This window comes from Callorhinus ursinus, unplaced genomic scaffold, assembly GCF_003265705.2.
Source record: "Callorhinus ursinus isolate GAN/ISIS: 27379988/994484 unplaced genomic scaffold, GSC_fseal_2.0 scaffold4, whole genome shotgun sequence".
Classification (NCBI taxonomy): domain Eukaryota; kingdom Metazoa; phylum Chordata; class Mammalia; order Carnivora; family Otariidae; genus Callorhinus; species Callorhinus ursinus.
In genome coordinates, this window is record NW_027397066.1 from 151,180,792 (window position 1) to 151,204,437 (window position 23,646).

The 23,646-nt window shown below is 45.3% G+C and overlaps 1 protein-coding gene and 1 long non-coding RNA gene across 2 annotated transcripts; both read left to right on the forward strand.

The window, feature by feature from the left end:
- The first annotated feature begins 12,893 nt into the window (after positions 1-12,893).
- LOC141372682 (uncharacterized) lies at positions 12,894-15,307 on the forward strand. The gene is made up of 3 exons (XR_012378097.1): positions 12,894-13,636; positions 14,335-14,375; positions 14,662-15,307. It is a non-coding gene; the product is annotated as an uncharacterized lncRNA (long non-coding RNA).
- A 2,452-nt stretch (positions 15,308-17,759) lies between these two features.
- Positions 17,760-23,250, forward strand: SOX7 (SRY-box transcription factor 7). The gene is made up of 2 exons (XM_025874189.2): positions 17,760-18,151; positions 21,713-23,250. Exons 1-2 carry the CDS (start codon positions 17,914-17,916, stop codon positions 22,633-22,635), a joined length of 1,161 nt encoding a protein of 386 aa, XP_025729974.1. The 5' UTR covers positions 17,760-17,913; the 3' UTR covers positions 22,636-23,250.
- The last annotated feature ends 396 nt before the right edge of the window (positions 23,251-23,646 follow it).

Genomic DNA, 23,646 nt, shown 5'->3' on the forward strand with positions numbered 1-23,646 from the left:
ACCTAAGAAATTCTTAAGTCTTCACCCTGTGCTGATCTTCAGACTCAGGGACATGCTAATTAGTAAAGGTTTCCCATGCCAATCTGCAAAGACTAGTAGGGCAGCCATTTTCTCAAATGCCCAGTTTTCAACAAAAGATCACAAGGTATGTGAAGAAACAGGGAAACATGCCCCATTTGAAGGAACAAAATAAATTTCCAGAAATAGTCTCTGAAGAAACACACAGTGAACTTACTAGAAAAAGACTTTAAAACAACTCTTAAATATGCTTAAAGAGTTAAAGGAAAACACTAAGAACTAAAGGAACTCAGGAAACCTATATGTGAACAAAATGGCGATATAAACAAAGAGATAGAAATTATAAAAATGAACCAAACAAAATCCTGTGCTGAAAGATACAATACCTAAGTTTTCGCTAGAGGGTTTCAACAGCAGGTTCAAATACATAGAAGAAAGGATCAGTAAACTTGAAGACTGGACATTTGAGATTATCAAGTGTGAGGAGCAAAAGGAATAAAGAAGAAAAGTGAACAGAGCCTAAGAGACTTAAGAGGCATGAACAAGCATACCAAATAAGCATGTGGGAGTCCCAGAAGGAGAAGAGAGAAAGGGGCAGAGAGACTATTTGAAGAAATAATGAGTGAAAGCTTACCAAATTTGAGGAAATATATGGATATAAATACAAGAAGCTTAACAAACTCCAAGTAGGATAAATCCAAAGAGACTCACATCAAGACATATTATAATCAAACTATTGAAAGCCAAAGATAAAGCGAGAATCTTGAAAGCAGCAAGAGAAAAGTGACTCATCACATACAAGAGATCCAATAAGACTGTCAGTGGATTTCTCAGCAGAAAGCAATGGGATGATATATTAAAATGATGAAATGAGAGGAGAGGCCCTGTCAATCAAGAATTCTATATCCAGCAAAACTGTCCCTCAAAAATGAGGAAGAAATTAAGATATTCCCAGACAAAAAGAAGCTGATGGAGTTCACTGCCATTAGATCTGTTCTATAAGAAATTCTAAAGGGAGTCTTTAAAGTTGAAATGTAAGGACATTAGAAAATAACTCAAAGCCAAATGAAAATATAAGGTTCTCTAGTAAAGATAAATACACGGACAAATGTAAAAAGTAGTATTGTTGTAATTTTGATTTGTAACTCTAATCTTCATTTTCTGCAGTATTTAAAAGACAAAGAAATATAAACTTATGTTAGTGGTTATACAACATATAAGGATATAAGTTGTGACATCAATAACAGAGTTGGGGAGAGCAGAGCTGTAAAGGAATAGAGTTTTTGTATGTGATTGAAATTAAGTTGCTATCAATTCAGGGTAGATTGTAATGACTTTAGGATGAATATCATCCTCATGGTAACCACAGAGAAACTATCTAAAGAATATACAAAAAGGAAATGAGAATCAAAATGTGTCACTACAAAAAGTCAACTGAACACAAAGGAAAGTGGTAATGGAGGAAATGAAGGACAAAAAAAGCTATAAGCATACAGAACATTTTTTAAATATCAAAAGTAAGTGCTTCCATATTGGTAATTTAACTATAAATGGGTTGAACTCCTCAATCAAAAGACAGAATGGCAGAGTGGATACACACACCAAAACTATACACTGTCTATAAAAGATGCACTTTACATCTAAGGATCATAGGTTGACAGGGAAAGGATGGTAAAAGATATGTCGTGAAAATAGTAACTAAAAGAGAGCAGGGGAGCTATACTAATATCAGACAAAATAGACCTTAAGTCAAAAATTTACAAGAGACAAGGATATTATATACTGAGTGGTCAATTCACCAAGAAGATACAACAATTATAATAATATATCCAAACCAAACATCAGAGCTCCAAAATATTTGAAACAAATATTGACAGGATTGAAAGGAGAAGTAGGTAGCTGTACAATACTAGTAGGAGACTTCAATACTCCAATTTCAATAATGGCCAGAGTAGCCAGACTGAAGACCAATAAAGAAACAGAGGACTGGAATAAAACTATAGACCAATTGGACCTAACAGACATATACAGATCACCCCCCCACAACAACAACAGAATATGCATTTTTCTCAAGTACTTAAGGAACATTCTCTGGGAAAGACCATATACTAAGCCACAAAACAAATCTTAATAAAGTTAAGAAAACTGAAATCCTACAACATATCTTTGTCAATCACAATAGAATGAAACTAGAAATCAACAGAAGAAAAACTAGTAAATTCACAAATATGTGGAAACTAAACAATACATTCTTAAACAATCAGTGAGTCCAGGAAGAACTCATAAGGCAATTTAGAATATATCTTGAGACAAACAGAAGTTAAGACACAACATACCAAAACTTATCAGATACAGTCAAAGAAAGCCATACTAAGCAGGAAAATTATGGCTGTAAATGCTTACATTATAAAAGAAAAAAGTCTCAAATCAACAATCTAATTCTACACCTTAAGGAACTAAGTGTAGGAAAAAGAAGAACAAACTAAACCCAAAGCTAGAAGGAAGAAAATAGTAAAGATTGGAGCAGAGATAAGTAAAGTAGGTAATAGAAAAACAGTAGAGAGCACCAACAAGACCAGTTTTCATTAAAGATGAACAAAATTGGCATGTCTTTAACTAGATTGACTAATAGAAAGAGAGCACATATGCATGAGAGGATTCAAATAACTAAAATCAGAAGTAAAAGAGAGGACACTGCGACCAACTTTACAGAAATAAAAGGGATTATATATAAATATTCTCTTATAAGAAAGTACCATGAAAAATTGTATGCCAACAAATTGGATAACCTAGATGAAATGAACAAATTCCTAGGAACACACAAATTACCAAGACTGAAAGATGAAGAAATAGAAAAATGCAAATAGAGCTATAAGGGAGATTGAATCAGTAACCAAAAATCTCCCAAGAAAAGCCTGGGAGAGATGGCTTCACAGGTGAATTCTATCAAACATTTAAAAAATTAATACCAATTTTTTTCAAACTCTTCTAAAGATTGAAGATGGGGAAACACTTCCAAACTTATTCTGTGAGGCCAGACAGACACAAAACAGACACAAGGTAACTACAGACTAATACCCCTTCTGAATATAGGTGCAAAGTACTCAACAAAATACCAGCAAACTGAATTCAGCAGCATATTAAAAGGATTACACAATAATCCAAGTGGGACTTATTCCTGAAATGCAATTATTCAACTTACAAAATCAATGTAATACACATAATTAACAGAATGAAGGGGAAGAAAACCCATGCCATCATCTCAACTGATTAAAAAAAAATCTGATACAATTCAACACTCTTTCATGGTAAAAACACTCAACCAATGAAGAATAGAAAGGAACTACCTCAACATACTTAAGGCCATATGTGAAAAAGCCACAACCAGCATCATGGTCAATGGAGAAAGGCCTAAATGCTTTTCCTCTAATATCAGGAACAATTCAATGATGTCCACTCTCACCATTTCTTTTTTCTTCTCTTTTATTCTTTTTCTGAAAATTTTATTTAAATTCAAGTTAGTTAACATATAGTGTAGTATTGGTTTCAGGAGTAGAAGTTAATGATTAATCACTTACATATAAGCCCAGCGCTCATCCCAACAAGTGCCCTCCTTAAAACCCATCACCCACTTAACCTATCACCCTGCCCACCTCCCCTCCATCAACCCTCAGTTTGGTCTCTTAACTATCACTCTCGTCATTTCTATTCAGCATAGGACTGGACATAATACAGCAATTAGGCAAAAAAACAAAAATAAAACGTTATCCAAAATTCAAAGGAAGAAGTAAAACTATCTCTGTTCACAGTGACAGGATCTTACATGTAGAAAAACCTTAAAGATTACAGTATTTTAAAAAACTTAAAATAAACAAACTCAACAAAGTTGCAGGATGCAAAATCAACACACAAAAATCAGTTGGTTTCTATACAGTAACAATGAACAATCCAAAGAGGAAGTTAAGGGAAAATTTTCATTTAAGATAGCATAAAATAAAATAAAATAAAATAAAATAAAATAAAATAAAATAAAATAAAATAGGAGTAAACTTAACCTAGGAGGCTGGGTTAAGTATACTGAAAACTACAAAATATTACTGAAAGAAATTAAGGAAGACAAATAAATGGAAAGACATTCCATGTTTATGGAATCTTAATATTTTTAAGATGTTAATACTATCCAAACAATCTACAGATTCAATGAAATCCTGATTAAATTCTAATGACAGATTTATGCAGAAATAGAAAAATCCATCCTAAAATTCATATGAAACCCCAAGGGACTCAAATAGTCAAACAAATCTTAACAACAACAACAACAAAAAGTTGGAAGTCTCACATTTCCTGCTTTCAAAACTTGCTACAAAGCTGTGGTAACTAAAATACTGTGGTACTGGCATAAAGACAGATAAATAAACCAATGGAATAGAGAGCCTAGAAATAAATGCTTACGTGTATGGCCAAACGATTTTTTTAAAGATTTTATTTATTTGAAAGAGAGCACGAGCAAGGGGAGGGGCAGAGAGAGAATCAAACTACCCGCTGAGCTGGGAGCCCAAGGCGGGGCACCATCCCAGGACCCCAAGATCATGACCTGAGCTGAAGTCAGATGCTTAACCGTTTGACCACCTAGGCGCCTCTGGCCAAATGATTTTTGACAAGGGTGCCAAGACCAATGGGGGAAAGGGCAGTCTTTTCAACAAATGGTGTTGAAAAAAACTGGATATTCACATGCACAAAAGTAAAGTTGGACCCTTGCCTTACACCATACATAAAAATTAACAAAGTGGATCAAAGACCTAAATGTAGGGCTAAAACTCTTAGAAAGAAAACATAGGGGGAAAATTCATGACATTGGATTTGACAGTGATATCTTGGATATGACATCCCAAGTATAGGCAACAAAAGAGAAAATAGATAAGTTGGGCTTCATCAAAAATTTTTAAAAATTTGTCTGAAAGAACATTATGAAAATGAAACTCATGAACTGGGAGAAAATATTTGCAAATAATATATCTGATAAGGAATTGATACCCAGAATATATCCAGAGATCCTACAACTCAACAACAAAACACAACTCTATTTAAAAATGCTCAAAGGAGGGGCTCCTGGGTGGCCCAGTTGGTTAAGTCTCTGACTCTTGATTTCAGCTCAGGTCATGATCTCAGGGTCATGAGATCGAGCCCTGTGTCAGCTCCATGCTCACCGTGAAATCTGCTTGTCTCTCTCCCTCCCCCTCTGCCCTTCCCCACCCTCTCTCTCTCTCTCTAAAATAAATGAATGAATGAATAAAATCTTTTAAAAAAATGACCAAAGGACTTGAATATATATTTCTTCACAAAGAAGATAAGCAAATAGCCAATAAGTAAGAAAATGTGGGTTAAGGGAAATGTGAGTTAGAACTACAAGAAACTATTTCACACCCACTAAGATGGTGTCATGAAAAGGAAAACAAAAACAAAAAACAAAGTAACAAGTGTAATGAGGATATGGAAAACTCGGACCATTTCCTCCACTCTTCCTGCTTGAATGATTTCTAAAGAGAAGTCTAATGTAATTTTTATCCTTGCTCCTCTATAGGTAAGGCATTTTTCTCTGGCTTCTGTCAGGATTTTTTTCTGCAGTTTGAATATGATATGCCTAGGTATAGATTTTTTTGGCATTAATCCTTCCTGGTGTTCTCTGAGTTTGCTGAATATGTGGCTTAGGAAATTCTTGGTCATTATTGCTTCAAATATTTCTTCTCTTCCTTTTTCTCTGTCTTCTTATTCTGCTATCTGAGAAAATGTGTAATTCCCTTACACATATGCTATACCTTTTGTAGTTGTCCCACAAGTTCTTGAATATTCTGTTCCATTTTTTTTCTCTTTGCTTTTCAGTTTGGGGAGTTTCTATTGACATATCCTCAAGCTCACTGATTCTTTGCTTAGTTGTATCCAGTCTACTAATGAACCCATCAAAAGCATTCTTCAATTCTGTTATAGTGCTTGGATTTTGAACACTTTTTTAATATTTTCTTATGATTCCCATCTCTCTGTTTACATTACTTATCTGTTCTTGCATGTTGTCCACTTTTTTCACTAGAGCACCTAGCATATTAATCATAGTTATTTTAAATTCCCAGTCTGATAATTCCAACATCCCTGTCATATCTGAGTTTGGTTCTGATGCTCACTCTGTCTCTTCAATGTTCTTTGCTTTCTAGTATGATTTTTTTTTTTTCTTGAAAACCAGGTATGATGTACTGAGTAAAAGGAACCTGGTACTGGTCCCTGTGAAGGTTTCTCCTCATGGGTTTCTGCTTTGGAAAGTTGTGATTCTTTGTATCCACCTATCTGGCTCTCCAATCTTGGGGACAGCAGTTAGCCTTGTGTTTGGAAAAACCTATTTTCTTCCTTCTGTATAGGGGGATAAAAATAGTTCTTCCCTACTGTATGTTTCTTCCCTATGAGTCTCCCTTACTACTCACACAAAGAACTTCACTTCTGGTCACCAAATGTGTGGAAATTCTCTACGACGCCAAGCAATTCTCTGAAATACCTGTTGACTGTCCTATAATTTACCTCAATTCTGACATTATCTACCCAGAGATAGCATCAGATCCCACAGGTTAAGGGCCCAGTCCCACAAGACGCTCCCCCCCCCATGTGCAACACACTTCAAGTGCCAGTTGCAACCCCAGCTTATCACCTATGCTTCTGAACAACTGATTATAGATCAGAGGTTCCAATGACCCCCTCCTTGGGTTCCACCAATTTGCTAGAGTGACTCATAGATCTCAGGAAAACCCTTACATTTACCAGTTTATTAAAGGATTTGATAAAGGATACAGATGAACAGCCCCATAAAGAGGTAGATAGGGCAAGGTGTGGGAGGGTCCTGAGCACAGGAGCTTCTATCCCTGGGGAGTTGGGGTATGCCAGCCTCCTGATGTGTCTGTGTTCACCCACCTGGAAACTCTCCGGATGTCATACTTTCGGGATTTTATGAAGGCTTTCTCATGTAGATAGGATCAATTATTAACTCCATTTCCAGCCCCTCTACCCTCTTTGGGGAAGTAGGGAGTGGGGCTGAAAATTCCAATTCCAAACCTGATCCTTCTGGTGAACAGCTCCCATCCAGGAGCCATCCAAATACCCACCCAGAGTCACTTCAAAAGGACAAAAGATCCTCCTAGTGCTCTTATTAGGAAATTTCAAGGGTTTCAGGAGCTCGGTCCTAGGAACCAGGGACAGAGACCAATATATTTTTTTATTATCTCATATTCATGACCTTTCATTACCTCAATTCTCTGATGGATCTAAGAAGAGTTGTTGAATTTCAGTTTATCTTTTCTCTTATTGTTAGAATGGGATTGATGATTTCCAGGCTCCTTACATGCCAGACGGGAAACTAGAATTGCCATGCTATCTGTGTATTTGTGTCTAAAGTGAATTTCTTACAGGCACCATATGGTTAGCCTGGCTTCTTTTTCCAATCTGACAATATTTTCCATTTAAATGGAGTATTTAGGCCATAATTGCTTGATGCAGTTATCAATATGGTTGGGTTTTAATCTAATAACTTACTATATGTTTTCTCTTTGTCCCATCTGTTCTTTCTCTTTTTTCCTCCTTTCATGTCTTGGATAAATTAGATTAATTGAAGTTCTTATGATACAATTTTATCAACAATAAGTCTATTTGCCCCTTTTTTTAAAAAGTGATTGCTGTAGAGTTTACAATATGTATCTTTAATTGATCAGTCTACCATTAAATAATGTTATCACCTCACATATAGAATAAGAACATCACAACAGTATATTTTCATCTCCCTCCTCATGGCCTTGGGGCTACTGTCATAACATTTTATTTCTACAAATGTTAAAGTGCCATAATATATTGCTATTTTTTTTGCTTTAAAGAATCAATTATCTTTTAAGGAGGTTTTTAAAATAGAAAAAATATATTTTATATTTACCTATATATTATCATTCCTTCATGTGTATCCAAATTTCCATCTGGTATCACTTCCCTTTGCCTGAAGGACTTCCTTCAGAATTTTTTATAGTGCCAGCCTACTGATAATGAATTCAGTAAGCTTCTGCCTGTGTGAAAAGTCTTTATTTTGCTTTCATTTTAAAGGGCATTTTGGCTGGATATAGAATTATAGGTTGAAGATTTTAAAAACTTTCTTTTAGCACTTTAAAAAAAATGTTTTTCCATTGTCTTCTGGATTGCATAGTTTCAAGCATGGAGTCTTCTGTAATTCTTATCTTTGTTCTTCTATAGTTATGTGTCCTTTTAACTCTGGTTGCTTTTAAGATTTTCAGAAGTTTAACTATGGTGTGTCTATTTGTGATTTCTTTATGTTTCTTCTGGTTGAAGAATGTTGATCTTTTTGAAACAGTGGATTTATAGTTTCCATTAACTTTGCAAACTTTTTAGCCATAATTTTCTCATATATGGATTTTAATATCTCCTTTACTTCTGGGACTTCAGTTGCTTTTATGGTAGGCCACTCAATATTGTCTCACAGGTTGTTGCTTCTCTATTTTCAGTAATTCTTCTCTCTGCTTTTCATTGTGGATAGTTTGTCTCTTGTTCACTAATATTTTCTTCTGTAATATCTAATCTGATGTTAATCTTAGCTAGTATATTTTGTATTCCAAATTTTGTATATTTCACCTTTAAAATTTTGATTTGAGTCTTTTTAGATCTTTTATTTCTCTCCCCACCATATTTTTGTTTTCCCTTATCTTCTTGAACATATGGAATATATTTAAAATAGCTCTTTTAATATCCTTATCTGCTAGCTCCATTATCATTTCTGTTTCTATTTCTATTGTTGGTCGTTTTTATCCTGGTTATGAGTTGTAGTTTTTTTATGAGAAAATACTCTTCTGAGGACAATACCTGATGCCCCATGTATTAAGAGATCTTAACACCTTGGCCAGTGGGAACAGGAACGCTTTCTGGCCCCATGTGAACTCAGATTATTCCTCCTACTTTTTTCCAGATTTTTTCCCACATAGCCTTAGTATTTTTTCACATACATGTGCAGATGAGTACTCAGGCAAAGAGCAAGGAGACCTTTCTGCAAATCTTTGAGGCTCTTCCTCTGTGCAGTCTCTTCTTTGCTTTGTCCTCCCTGAGCTCAGAACATTGTCTCCTTGACACAGCAAAACCCCTGGTCTTTGTTTCAGTTTCTCTTCCCTGCGCTATGGTCTGGAAGCTTTCTCCAGACAGTGAGCAGGGGAACTTACTGAGTTCACCTTGTTAATTTATCTTTTCTGGGATTATTGTTCCACACTGTCTGTGTACAATGTCTGAAAACTTTTGTTTTATAGGTTTCATCTAGTTTTGTAGTGGTTTAAGGTGGGAAGATAAATCTAATCCCTGTTTCTCCATCATGGGCAGAAGTGGAAGTTTCTGTAATTTAAAGTTTACTTTCTTACACATTGTATTGTTTGGTTTAGATACAGACAGCCTCATTTCATTTGAGCCCTACATCTTGTGGAGAACTAGCAATGAATGGGTCTTCTTGAGAGAGCCTTGGGCTGAGTCATTTTACCCATTCTGCCACTCACTAGTTGTCATTTAATGTCTGAACCTTACCTGCTCATCTACAAAACTAGGGTATTAATAACATGTGTTCCTGGGGCACCTGGATGGCTCAGTCGTTAGGCGTCTGCCTTCAGCTCAGGTCATGATCCCAGGGTCCTGGGATTGAGCCCCGCATTGGGCTCCCTGCTCGGCAGGAGGCCTGCTTCTCCCTCTCCAGCTCCCCCATGGTTGTGTTCCCTCTCTCTCTATCAAATAAATAAATAAAATCTTAAAAAAATAATTTGTGTTCCTTGCTTTCCTTGTAGGATGTTTGGAAATGAAATGGGATGTGATCTGTAATAGCACTTTAAATTATTTTTTTAAATAAGCAGCTAAAAATAAATAGGTAAAATATCTGTTTCTATAAGTAAACAAGACTGTTATTAGTTGTACTCCAAACATTATGTTGACTAGATATAGTGATGATGACATTTAAAAACCCAGCTGAAGAAGACCTTGGAAACCATTTTCCCTACCTGTACTTCAATTCTTGCCAAATAGCCCAACCACCGCTTCCAATAAAACTGTACAAATTTCAGTCCAAATGTGGATCTAAAACTCATTAAGCTTTTTTTCAAATGCAATTTCAATATCCAGACCCAGTAGCATCCTTTAAATTGTTTTATGGCTCTAATACACCTTATGCCTCAGCATTCTCCATCTTAAAAATGAAATTATTGTTACCATATTTCTATTATTTTCTTTGGGGAAACTTTGAAAAACCTTTTAAAGGAATGGCATTGTATAATGTATGTGGGCAGAAGACATGAAGAAAAGGGTGACATACTTCTTTGCCTTGACTTTGACCTTGGGGTGGGAAGGAGTGTTGTTATGAGTTAGTTATTTGAGTTTTAAATTTATGGTGTTGTTACCACCATCATCTCACACATACACACATCCCGTAGTGGTTTCAAAGCATGCCACAATTCTTTGACATTTCCCATATTGAGACTTGGGGATCTATGTTCCCTCCCCTTAAATCTGGCCAGGTTTGTGACCACTTTGACCAATAGAGTGCTGGTTAAAGGTAATGCCATGTGACTTCTGGGCCAAAGTCAAAAAATACCATGCACCTTGTTTGTGGGAACTCTCATTCTTGGAGCGGAGTTAACATTTAAGAAGTCTACTCAGAGGCCACCATGCTAAAAGGAAGCCAATACAATGTGGGAAATTCATGAACAGACACTCTGGTTAACAGTCTCAGCTTAACCCAGCCTTTGAGTGACCCCAGCCCTGGTGCCAGACACATGGCTGAAGAAACTTCCAGATAGTTCCAGCTCCTGACCAAGTTACTTTCAGTTATTCGTGTCTTTCCAGCTGAGACCTCAAACATTATGAAGCAGACACCCTCATTGTATGCTAGCCAAATTCCTGACCACAGAGTCGCCTAGCATGATGGGGGTTAATCACAGAGCAGTAGAAAACTGGATCGCATCCTTTCCTAGATCACTGTCACATGCTAGTGGAAATGCAGGGCAAATCATTCAAGGACCCATTTAGAGAGGTAGTCTGAGTGGATATGTTGAGTGAGGGGTGTGTTTCCCAGTGAAGTCTTCATAAAGGGACATCTAAGACTGCTCAGACATCCCATCTGAATATAAATCCAGGAGCTGTTGAATGCAGTCTGTTCACATGAGTTGTTAGGGGCAACTCACTTCAGTGCTTGTGGGAAGTGAGCCCTCTTGTTTGCCCAACTAGCCACCCACCCACTGCCCATTGTTCCCACTGCCCTCCCTCCCTCCCTCTCTCCCTCCCTCCCTCCTTCCCTTCCTCTTTTCTTCTGTCTTTCCCCTTTCACTGAGTGCCCTCTATTTGCAACATATTATTTTAGGCTCTGGAGTGTCAAAGATAACTGTGTATTAACAGAGTCCTTTATTGTCTATATCTTGATGCTTTGACATCAGGGGCCTTGCTGACTCTGGAAAGATTCCCCCTCCCAAGGCTAGCCAGTCCCTAGAGATAGTAAACAACTCAACTGCTAGTGCACTTTTCAAATACAAACCCACACCCACAACCATCTCCTTTATGGAGCTCTCGCACTCTGGGCCACTATCCACCTGCCCAAATCACCTCAAGGCCAGGTACCAGAAAACCAGGGACAACTCTTATACTCCAGAACCCACCCAAATTCTTCAGACTAGCCAATCCTAAGCCTGCTCACCCCTTCCTCACTTGGCCTTCCTGAGGAAACCACAGTGAAGGCTTTTGCCCACTTCCAATGCTTCCCCATATGTCCCCAAGAGTATAGAGTGCCCTCTTGGGAACTGTGAGTAACTAGCTTTCCAACGGCAGTTGTCTTCTGATCTGTTGGCTTTGCTATACCTCAAATTTTCTATTAATATACTGTATTTTAAAACAGAATGATATTCAATCCTGCCTGAGGGAACTTACAATTTAGTGGTGGTAGGATGCCTTAAAATAATAGGGCTAGTAAAATTGTGTTTCATGATCAGAGCACTACTTACGCAGGTGTGTTCACCTTGTGAAATCCCAGCAAAGTCACCATCTGCACACTTCTCCATAGGCATATTATACTTTATTAAAAACCAAAACATAAATAATGGTAAGTTGAAACCCATCCATGAAGATAATCTCATAAGCTAAACAAACAAGATGTATCCTTAGTTTCTCACAGAATTGTTGGCTGATGACTGAGTTCTCCACGACAAGATCTCTATCAGTATCACCTCACAACGTCAGTCATGATCCTGCCACTATTTACCCAGAAATCAGACTCGTGTACAGATAGCCCAAGAAAAGACTCATTCCCATTTCTTCCTATTTCCATTGTGTATTATTTAAAAATGACTTCTAGTCAGTTTCCCTTCTTCTTAGGCATTTGGAAAGAATAGGCAATAGGATAAAGAGATAGAAACATACCCCCTTGAACCAACTGTTAGTTTTTCTTATAATTTGTTGGTTTTTCCATCTAAAGTCTGAAAGTCTAGCTTCTGACTAATTAAATAGAGATCATTTCAGTGCAGCAATCCTACATACATACTCCCTTACAGAAGAAAAACTGGTCATTGTTCAGAGTGGAGTAGGAGAAAATTAATGTAGAAAAGGTGTGTCTTTGGCTTGGAACTCTCCCAGCCGTCAGTGCTAGGGAGAAGCAAACACAAATCCCAGAATGTGCACTGGCTTCTCTCTGCCTTGCCCTGGAGAGTGCACACAACATGGGCAAGCCCTTCATTTCACTGGGCCTCCCGTGACTCTCCACCCTGTGCATTGGTTAGGTGACTGGATCGAATGTGTTCAGCCAGTAGTAGCCGATGGGACTGGACTTACGTCTTCTGGCTCCAAGTCAGGGTTCTTCCCACCATTTGTTGGCAGACACGATTAACCAGACATGAGCACTTTTATGTAGAAGGGGGGATTCTCTTGTGCATGGGAAGTCTGACCTGGGCCATCCCAAGAAAACTTGGGCTTCTCTACCCCAGTGTTTTGTTAGTATTAAGTCCTTCTTACAAAGGGGTTTTGATATTGGCAAGAGGTCTACACTGCCCACATTCAGGAACAATGCAGTTTGGAAACCCTAGTCTACTTTCCCTAGTGCCCCGTGGAAAAGCAGTTAAACCTCAGATGCAGTGAAGCTCTGTCTGGGTTTCATTGTGCTCTGCCTACTTCTAGGCCACTCATTAAGCCTACAGGTACATCTTAAATCCATGCTGTGTGGTTTAATCCCACCTACCCAAATGATTCTAAATTAGGGACCTTGATGAATTTCTCCTAAATGACTATGAAGAGATTCCTCTGGGTTAGAAAAGAGCAACTCTGAGTACAGCTGCTTAGAGGGAAGTCAGGGTTTCTTGTTGCTGGACCAGGCGTGAGGAGTGGGGGGAGAGGGAGCCGGCAGGCCTGGGCAGGTTTCTTGGCTCTCCAGCATGCACCTCACCCATGGCCAACAGGGTTTGCTCATTTGCTTTTCACATTTCCTTGAACTTCAAACACCCTTTGGATGAGGAAAGCTCTGGTGGAACTTGGAGGGACCAAACTAGAGAGGGCACAAGGACAGCGGGAGACACGGCAACAGGTTAGAAGCCCTTCTCTCGGGCCTGGGGCTCTGCTGAGGGTGGGAAGCGGGGAGCTGACCCCGGGGAGCCCTGCAACCAGGGAACAAAGGCAGGAAGGCAAGGGATGTGTGTTCATGTCTCTGCTCTGCCCCTTGCAAGCTGCAGTCTCTTCTGTGTCATCGGGGAAAGGGCTTAATGACACCACTCAGGCTGCCCGCTTCCAAGAGGGTTTGTGTAGAGGCCCAGATGAGTCAGCCAATGACCTTTACAAAGACTGTCTGTCAATCAAGTACATAAATTAGTGTGAGCAAAGATGATGGTGATGATGATTTCAACCTCCCACCTGGTGTGAGGGATGAAATGTACTAGCAAACACATACGTAAAACCATTGCAGAGATGAAAGCTGGTGGCTGGGGTTCCACCAGCTCAGGGCTCTGCTTGGTCCAGATGCTGAGCTCTGGTGCGGGAGCTCCCCATCAGAGCAGGGATCGGGCGCCTGATCCCCCTCCTTCCCCTTCTCCTAGAGTCACCAGAATTCTTAGGTTTGGAATAGAATAAGGAAAACTCCTGCTCCTTGAGGGGGAACGTTTTGAAGGCCCGACCCTATTAATTTTATTTAGAATGTCATTCATTCATTGTAACATTTCACAGTTCTTTATAGGAGGTGATTTCACAACTACTGTATCTGTTCATCCTGGTTTTGTCCCCATTTTACAGATGAAGAAACCGAGGCTGAGATCAAGTAAATGACACCGCTAGTAAGTTGCAGCAATTTACACTCGGGCTTTCAGACTTCAAGTCCTGTGTTCCTGGAAACGCATGTTCAACTACAGAGCTAAAGAAAGACCTGGGAAGGAGCAGAGAAAGAGGGGAAAGTGGGGAGGAGAGGAGAAAGAAGGGGAAGGAGGGAGGGAGGGAAGCATGGAAATAGGGATGGAGGGAAAAGAAAAGGAAGGAAAAAAAGCAAAAGTAACTTGAGGGAGCAGAGAGCGCAGTTCTCGCAATATACACGGGAAAGTAAGGCTCACTTGCGTCTGTGTTCAGACAGGTCTGCTGCGTGGTACTCGAGCGGTGTCCACTGTGTCCCTGAGGCATCACACACAGACCGCTGCTCGGACTCTGCACTTCGGGATCTGCTGGAACCCCCATCCCATCCCGCTGCGGACCCCACTCCATTGCCCCTACTCGAGAGACTTCTTGGTTCAATTGCTTGTGGATTCACCGCGGGGAACCTCTACGGACGACTGGCTGCAGTCCTGTGCCCAGCGCGGTTCCAAGCAAGTGTTGCGCGGTGAGGGGGATGTGGGGGGGGGAGGGGAATCGCCAGCCTTGGCCCTCTCGCTCAGCCCTCCCAGCCCCGGGCTTTGGGGACACTTGAGATCTACTCGGAGTTCCGGAACACTGAAGGTCGCAGTGACCAGAGAGGCAGAGGAGTCACAGGGACCCGCATCTCTTAGCACCGCCTGCAGCAGGGCACGTTCGCATAAAGTTGCCCAGGTAAATCAATGCGCGGGTGCAAGTTAAGAAGTGAAGGAATGGAGCGAGCAAAAGAGCCCAGGTTCCCGTGAGCAGATCGCTCAGACGCTGAGGGCAGCGCCCATGGAGCCATGAGGCCGTTAATGCCCAGGTCCTGGACGACTCAGTCTCGTGCACTCTCTCCAGACGAAATGCAAGAAATTAAACAATTGGAAACAACAATCACAACTTGTCTCCTCTCTGCGCCCGCCCCCGCTATTTTCTCCAACTTTGCTAAAGAGCTCTGGAATCCAACTTGACGGCTCTGCGCTCCCCGGGTCCCTTGCCTCTTCTTAACCTGGCGCCTGGGCGCGGCCCCACTGCGTGCGCTCTCTACTGTGGAACCGCGCCGGCCGGGCGCCAGAAGCTGGGGGCTGTAGTGGGAACGTCCGCGGCCGGCAAGGGGGCGCTGTCCCCTAGAGGCCTCTGGGCTGTCCGAGCACTGTCTGTGCCCTGCAGCGGCGGTGGGCTTAGAAGGGGTCCAGGGATCCACGGCTGCAGCGCAGGTCCTCCTCCCGAACCCCCGGTTGCGGTCCCTTATCCTTCCTTCCTTACCCCAATGAGGTGCCCTCCCGCGCCCTGGCGCGGCCCTAGCGCCCCGCGGTTCCTAGAGTACCCCGGCCCAGGGATTTTTCTTGAGGAAATTTCTGGCATAGGGGTCCAACATAGGAAATGGCCTAGGCTTCCCGGGGTCCACCTAGACTGTGGAAACATTCTCTCTGCTTCCCCTCCTCCGTCTTCCCCTCCCCCCGTTCAACCCGCTCCCCGCTTGTCCCTGGCGCCAGCCAGCCCCTCTGCTCCACCTCGGGTTCCAGGATGCTCTCCTGGCTGCGGTACACACACTTTCCAGCCAGCACCTGCTCCTTTTGCTGATCAGCTCTGGCCTGTGAGGGTAGCGTGTGGAGCGCATGGGTGTAGGGTGCTGCTGCTGGATCCTGCCGGGAAAGGAGAGGAGAACTGAGCAATCTGTTTTATGAGTAAAGCCCATTCTGGGATGAAAATTATCTGGGGTTCTATAGGTTAAAATTGGGACTTAAAAACAGAGAAGTTGCATTTCTCCATCCACTTGCCTTGGGGTCTGTGGGGCCTTTCTGGGAGCGCATGTTGCACACAAGGCACTTATGAACGCGGTGCACACTAGGACATTGAAATTTGGTCTTAGAATTTACAGGGCTTTACATCTAGAGTTGTATTAACATCAAGCATCATACAGAGTTTAAGCTTTAACATATCTCACCAGATCTTCACAACAGCCCTGTGAGATCAAGTCTTATCATTGTCCTCCTTTTAGGTTTAGGTAAAAAGGCCTAGAGAGATACCTGACTTGCCCAGAGTCACACATTAAGTAATCAAACACTGAAGACAGGTCCTGACTCCAGACCCCAGGAGGGTCCTCCCACAATGCTACCTCCTTTCAGGGTCACTTCTACTAAGCCCTGAATAGGGATGGCGCTCAGTAAATATTTGTAGATTGAATTCCAGGATCTAACCAAGCCTTATGATTGCCGTGTTTTATACAGTAGGGTGTGTCTAAGCCTTATTTACTCACTCACTTATTCATTCACTTATTCGGCAGTTCTTGAGGGCCTACTGTGTGCCGATGCTGCCATAAGAGCCAGGAGGACAGCCCTACTCACAGGAAGCAGGGGATCATGTGAGCTCTCCTGGAGGCAGAGGGCTGGCATCTTGGAGAGACTACCCTCAGCTGCCAGCTCTCAGCCCTCCGAGTTGAGCGCGGGCCCAGAACCTGCCATGCTCTAACCTGGGGAGTCGGAAAGGCTTACGGGAACGCGGGAGGGGAGGGCCCGGAGCAACTCTACTCCGAGGAGCAGGACAGCAGGACGGACACAAAAGAAAATACAACCAGAAGGAAATTCCCTGAGAGAAGAGCTAGAGACAGGGAGCTGGAGACCCCGCGGACTTCGGAGACAAGCGCGGTGTGGAGATAAGGGTGTTAGAGGAGAGAAATCAGATGGCAGAGTGAATAAAGGAGAACTGAGAATGCAGTCAAGCCCCCAGGACAGCCTGGGAGTTGCGGGGGCGTCGGGGGTGGGGAGTAGGGGCTCGGTGAGCACTGCATAGAACCCCATCCGGAGTGCATTCCTAGTCCTTGCCAGTCTCTGGCCGCCAAAGTTGGCTGGGAGCGAGATTGTTGGAGCCCAGGTCACTTGAGAAAAAGAGTAGGAATGTTCTCTTCAGAAAGGTTCACACGCTGCTCTGGGGGGATTCATGGTCAGACCAGTGTCTATCGCGCCCGGCCAGGCCTAGCGAAACCTGTTTGGCTTCGGTTCTCCAGGGGATTCCAGGCGCGGGAGGAGTTGGTGGAGTGGGGCTAGGAGAGGCCACGGCCAGTCGGGACAGGGCACTGGAGTCTGGCTCCCGCTCCGGGGCGAGGGGACTGCGGGCGGCGCCCGCCTCCGGGCTCTGCGACACCTGCACCCAGAGCGGGCGGGACCGGAGGCGGCCAGGCGCGGATTCCCCGGAGGGACTGGGAGGCAGAGAGCGGGCCAGGGCGGGCACGGGGAAGTGGCCCTCCCTCCACTCTCCCCCTCCTGGCAGGTCGGAGCCGGGACGCGGTGGCCCAGGACGCAGGGAGTGGGCCCGCGCCGAAACGGAGGGAGGGGCCGCGCCGCCTTCGAGAGTCATTGGAGGACGCGGCCGCCCGAAGCTGATAAATAAAGGGACGGGCCGCGGCTGCCAGCCAAGTTGGACGCCCGACCCGTGCGAGGGCCGGGTTAGCGCCTGCCCTGCGAGGCGAAGCGAGGGGACCCCCGTGAGGCCATGGCCACGCTGTTGGGAGCTTATCCGTGGCCCGAGGGGCTCGAGTGCCCGGCCCTGGAAGCCGAGCTGTCGGATGGGCTGTCGCCGCCGGCCGCCCCTCGCGGGCCGGGGGACAAGGGCTCGGAGAGCCGTATCCGGCGGCCCATGAACGCCTTCATGGTATGGGCCAAGGACGAGAGGAAACGTCTGGCGGTGCAGAACCCGGACCTGCACAACGCGGAGCTCAGCAAGATGCTGGGTGAGTAAGCGAGCGAGCGGGCTGGGCGCCCCGGGAGGTCGGCGGGACGGGGGCGCGGGCGGAGGCGGGCCCCCGGGGCTCGCGGCTAGGGACCGGGGGTGGGGGTCCTGCGAGGGCGCGGGAGCCTAGGTAGGACCTGGCGTGTGGGTATGCTCGGGGAGCGCTAGCGTTCGCTGTGCCAGCGAGGCTGGGCATCTGTGCGAGCGTGGGTATGCGCGCAGTGACAGGGATTCAGAGCAGGGACACCTCGACGAGGCCCAAAGTGAAACCGCGCGGCCCGCTGCGGCCGGCCAGGAAGCCCACTCGCGGGAACAGGAGCGGAGTTTGGGGTCCCAGGGGACAGGCGGGGCCGACAGCGGCTAGATCCCGGTTGCCCGGCGACCGGGACCTGCGCGCACACAGGTCAGGACGGAAACGCAGAGGCTGGGTGGAACCGGTGTTTGCTAGGAACACCGAAGCGGGAAACACACCATTCCCTGAACTTTGCCACTGGCACGCTCACAGAAGGAGGTTGTAAATATTATTAAGGAATATTCGTCAAGAGAGACTTTGCGGGAACGCATCCCTTCTTTAACTTTATTAAACCTACAGCAAAAAGTACGCAAATAGGCTCGATTCGATAATGTATTTCTCAATCTCGGGAGTGTAGATACTGTGATTGGGATGCTCAGGGTGTCCAGTGAGGTCTGTCCTGGAGCCTGTCACTTTCCAAGTGCTGCTACGCAGTCCCAGCAGGGACAGCGGGCCTGGGGACAGGGATGAGCCAGACCGGAGGGGCCCAGAGAAAGGATTTAGGGCACGTCCGAAAATTTAGAGTTGGAGTCGGTTTTCGTTGGGGTTTCTTCTTTCCCGCGTCAGGAGCTGAGTACTTTCAACTCCGCTCTACTCCTAACCTTTTTGCCCTTCCACGGAGGTTTTATTCATTTTAAGTTGTGGGACCTTTTGAAGCATTTTGTCAGCACAGTGGGACAAGGGAAATTATGTGGTCACCTGAGGTTGGCCTGACCCTCCCCAACTGCACCCCCCCCCCAGAACTGAGCCTTTTTCCTTTTCCCTCCTGAGCTCCAAATCATGGAGTGAGGGCTGTCACCCACCTTTCTGCTGGCTAAACCTACAGGCCCGCAGAGAGGGTTCTTCCTGCAGTGTAGATGCCCTTTCAAAGCTGCTGGTTTCAAAAAGTCTCCTACCCATGGCCCAGTCCCCTGGCTAGAAATGCCCAGGACACACTGGTAAGTCAATGTCTTAGTGAGCCCCTTTCTTCATAAAAAATATTAAAAATTATATTTCATACTGTGTGGGCATAAAGACAAATATATTAATATATACAACAGTAAAGCATTTACCTGAAAGTTCATTTTTTTCTTCAGGTTTTTGAAGAAACGAAAATACCTTTTTTTTTTTTGTGGGCCCCTCAACATTTTTTTTTGGTGGGCCCAGGCACTGTGCCTTTTGCTCAAGGGCAGCTCCTGTGACCAGGAGAGAGTGAGGTTTCCATTGTAGGCCCAGGCCAGAGATGGGAGAGGAGCTCAGGCCAAGAAGCCTTTTGGGACTGAGGCTGCCTGCTTCCCAGGGGGCAGGCAGTCAAAAGGACCTACCTGACAGATGCCTCTTGTGAGCTGATCCCTGTTGGTGATTTGCACTTAGGCTTCCAGAGGTTATAATTCATTTTGCAGGGAAGACACTGATTACTTCCTGCTTAACCACATAGCCCCTGGCCCTAGGGTCGGGGTTTTTAAAAATATGGACTTTCTACACCTGTTAATAGGGGTGCAGCAGGATGATCCACGTCCACCCCATGATCTTGCCCAGCCCTTTCCTTTTTAACCTAGGCAACTTTTTTGCCTCTAAGCTTTCCAATCTTTAACATCAAAAACTTCATCTAGTAGCACTACTATTTTTAGGATACTATGAATAAGAAGGCACATAAAGACAGTTAATACATTTAATGGCATTTAAAATGACTATTTTATTAATACTATGACATCCATGTACACTTAGAAACTAGAGTCACATTTTATATTCAGTCCACAGACAGGGTGTGGGGTGTACCAGGATCTTGAGACTCTTGCAACAATTTTGCAGTCTCAGCCACAGAGACTGCTGACGAACTCCAAACCCAGAGTTCCTGACACATTTCAAGTTGCCCTTTTAAGTGACAGCTAAATTATATTAATTGATGACTCTGTCACAATAGTTGTAAACTTTCATCCCAATGGTAGTGCGCCCTTTAATAATCGCCCTCCTCCAGGGACCTCTGAGGGCCAGGCATGCAGATTCGGCCAGTGCAGGTACCGAGGTGGCAGGATACGTAGCTCTGTACTGGGCCCTGTGCCAAGGGTTCTGGGTGGGACATGTGGCCCTTTATAGGGTGTGGGGATGGGGGTACATACCTCCAAGCTAGTAGGATTGGTAACTTCAGGATACATTAGAGTCGGGTGTGTGTGTGTGGGGGGGGGGACTTCCAAAGTTGCAGAATCCCAAGTTCACCCAGGGAGGTAAGGGTCCAGAAATGACCTTCAGAAAACCAGCAGCCAGTGGGATGTGCAATGAATGTACTGACAGATGAGAGAAAGATGCTAAAGCAATTTACAAAACAACACAGAAGGGAATAAGGATGAATAGAAAATCCAAGTGAAACCAGCACTTTAGCACCAGTGGGCTACAAGTTTTATAGTGAGGAAAAGAAGAGACCCAGGGAAGTCAAAGAATTTGCTTCTGTAAGAAGAGTCAGTGACCGAGCAACTGCCCCCTGCCACAGTCACAGGGTACTGATTAAGTAGAGAGCAGGAAGTCTTATCGTGTGTGTGTGCTTGCGCACCTGTGTGCGTGTGCACGCATGTGTGTGCGTGTGCACGCATGTGTGCGCCTGCGCCTGTGCATGTTGCAGGCAGATGCGAGCATTCTGGCAATGGGCTTCACATGGCAGGGTCCTAACTGACCTTCAGATGTGAGGGATAACTGTCTGTTCCCCTAAGTGAGATCCTGTAATTTACTTAAATCTGTGAAATGACGGACTGAGCCTGAGTTCCCTCACAAGAAGGCCTGTGGGATTTATGCCATAAATACAGCATCACTTGCTGAGAGGCAGCGGTGATCAGCAAAGGCAGAGAGTTTTCATTAAAATGCACAAATGATTAGACTTGGTCCACTTAGGGTAAAAAAGAGCCCAGATCAGTGTGGTCGTTATATATTTTTATCGTGTATCTGACATTGGGTCCGGTGGGCCTTTCACTGTGAATCCCGCATTGTTTACACGTTTGCGGTATCTAACGGCTTTTATAGGAGAGGTGAAAGTGATCGTGCGTAGTTGGCGTTAGTGGTTTTGCGGGATGCAAGCGGGAGAGATTGGTTTGGCCTCACAGTGCCGAGATCTGGGTGCGAAAAGTGTGGTGTCCTTTGTGGAGAGGGCGGGTAACCGCGGGTGGGAGGTGGGATGGGGGATGGAGGCGGACGGCGTGTGCGAGTATGGACGCTGGGAGGCACGAGCGTCTGAGACAGGTGCACCGGCCTCCCCAAGCCGCGCAGATGCTGAAAGTGGCCTTCTCTGACTTGTGTGAGCAGGAAAGTCGTGGAAGGCGCTGACGCTGTCCCAGAAGAGGCCCTACGTGGACGAGGCGGAGAGGCTGCGCCTGCAGCACATGCAGGACTACCCCAACTACAAGTACCGGCCTCGCAGGAAGAAGCAGGCCAAGCGCCTCTGCAAGCGCGTGGACCCGGGCTTCCTCCTGAGCTCGCTCTCCCGGGACCAGAACGCTCTGCCCGAGAAGCGGGGCGGCGGCCGCGGGGCGCTAGGGGAGAAGGAGGACAGGGGTGAGTACTCCCCGGGCTCCGCCCTGCCCAGCCTGCCGGGCTGCTACCACGAGAGGCCAACTGGCGGCGGCGGCACCCCAGGCAGCGTGGACACTTACCCGTACGGGCTGCCCACGCCCCCGGAAATGTCGCCCCTGGACGTGCTGGAGCCAGAGCAGACCTTCTTCTCCTCCCCTCGCCAGGAGGAGCATGCGCACTCCCGCCGCATCTCCCACCTGCCGGGGCCCACTTACTCCCCGGAGTACGCCCCCAGCCCCCTCCACTGCGGCCACCCCCTGGGCTCCCTGGCCCTCGGCCAGTCCCCGGGCGTCTCTATGATGTCCACTGTACCTGCCTGTCCCCCGTCTCCTGCCTATTACTCCCCTGCCACCTACCACCCTCTCCACTCCAACCTCCACGCCCACCTGGGCCAACTCTCCCCCCCTCCCGAACACCCCGGCTTTGATGCCCTGGATCAGCTGAGCCAGGTGGAACTCCTGGGGGACATGGATCGCAATGAGTTCGACCAGTATTTGAACACTCCTGGCCACCCAGACTCTGCTGCAGGGGCTGTGGCCCTCAGTGGGCATGCCCCGGTCTCCCAGGTGACATCAACAGGCCCCACAGAGACCAGCCTTATCTCCGTGCTGGCTGATGCCACGGCCACGTACTACAACAGCTACAGCGTATCATAGAGTCCGAGGCAGCCAGCCCAGCCCTGCGTCGCCGCAGCCCTCTCCTTCCCGCGGGCTGAGCAGAGAGGCGACCGCGCAGTGCTACCGGCTTTCCTCCGACCGCCGGGGGTGTGCAGGTCCGAACTGTCCGCGGGGCAGAACGGGGCTCTGCTGGTCTGAGTGCCCCTTTGCTCCCTGCCGCCTACATTTTGAGCATATCCCTTCAAATGGGTTCTCATTGGCTACACCCTGGGAATAAGGCAAGGTAGTTGCCAAAAGATGGTTTACCGGCAGATTTTCATTTACTTCTCCCGGTCCCCATCACGGAAACCAATGTGTGAAAATCTCAGCGGCATTCACACCTCTCCAGCTTCTGTCCCAGACGCATGGGGTACAGCCGTTCTGATCTTTGGGTCCCCCAGGTGAGAAGAGCCCTGGGCTGCGACCCAGAGGACCCCGGGTCCCGTCCCAGTTCTGCCTCGGAGGGCTGGAGGGGCCCGCGCTCGGCTCTCTTCCCCTTCCAGCCCCTCCCCCAATCTGTAAAGTGGGGGACAGACTTGACATCTAAGGCCCTTTCTGCTCCAGAGTTTTCTGACCTAGGATTCTTTCAAGGCTAATTAAAAAGAAAACAAAAATTTGTCTTAGTAAAATTCACTAACGTCCAACGTGGTGATAATTCCAGGTGCGCAGCCCAAGAACACATGGCTTTCTGCGCTGGCATTGCCTTCCCAAATGATCGTGGTCTTTCAAAAGTACTCTTCCAATTTGAGAAACAGCATTCCTCTTGATTTGGGAAATTAACCACTAGGGTTGACTGCATCACTGAATGTGACTGAATTCAAGCCACTGGTTTTTAAACCCATTTTTTAAGATAAATTATTGTTTTTATCACACATGTTTCAAGAGAATATACAGAGCCTGAATCTATACAGTCAGCGTGTGTGAGACATGCACAACACAAACACCTTCCCACTCATCCTTCAATGCATGTCTGTATAGCCTAAATCAGATACTCTTGTAGATGTTGGCAGT

What these genes read in the sequence shown, in the direction of transcription:
- SOX7 (XM_025874189.2), top strand. Translation starts at nt 17,914, where the DNA reads ATGGCCACGCTGTTGGGAGCTTATCCGTGGCCCGAGGGGCTCGAGTGC. An exon ending in GGAGCTCAGCAAGATGCTGG is followed by an intron (nt 18,152 to 21,712) that starts GTGAGTAAGCGA and finishes TTGTGTGAGCAG; the next exon opens with GAAAGTCGTGGAAGGCGCTG.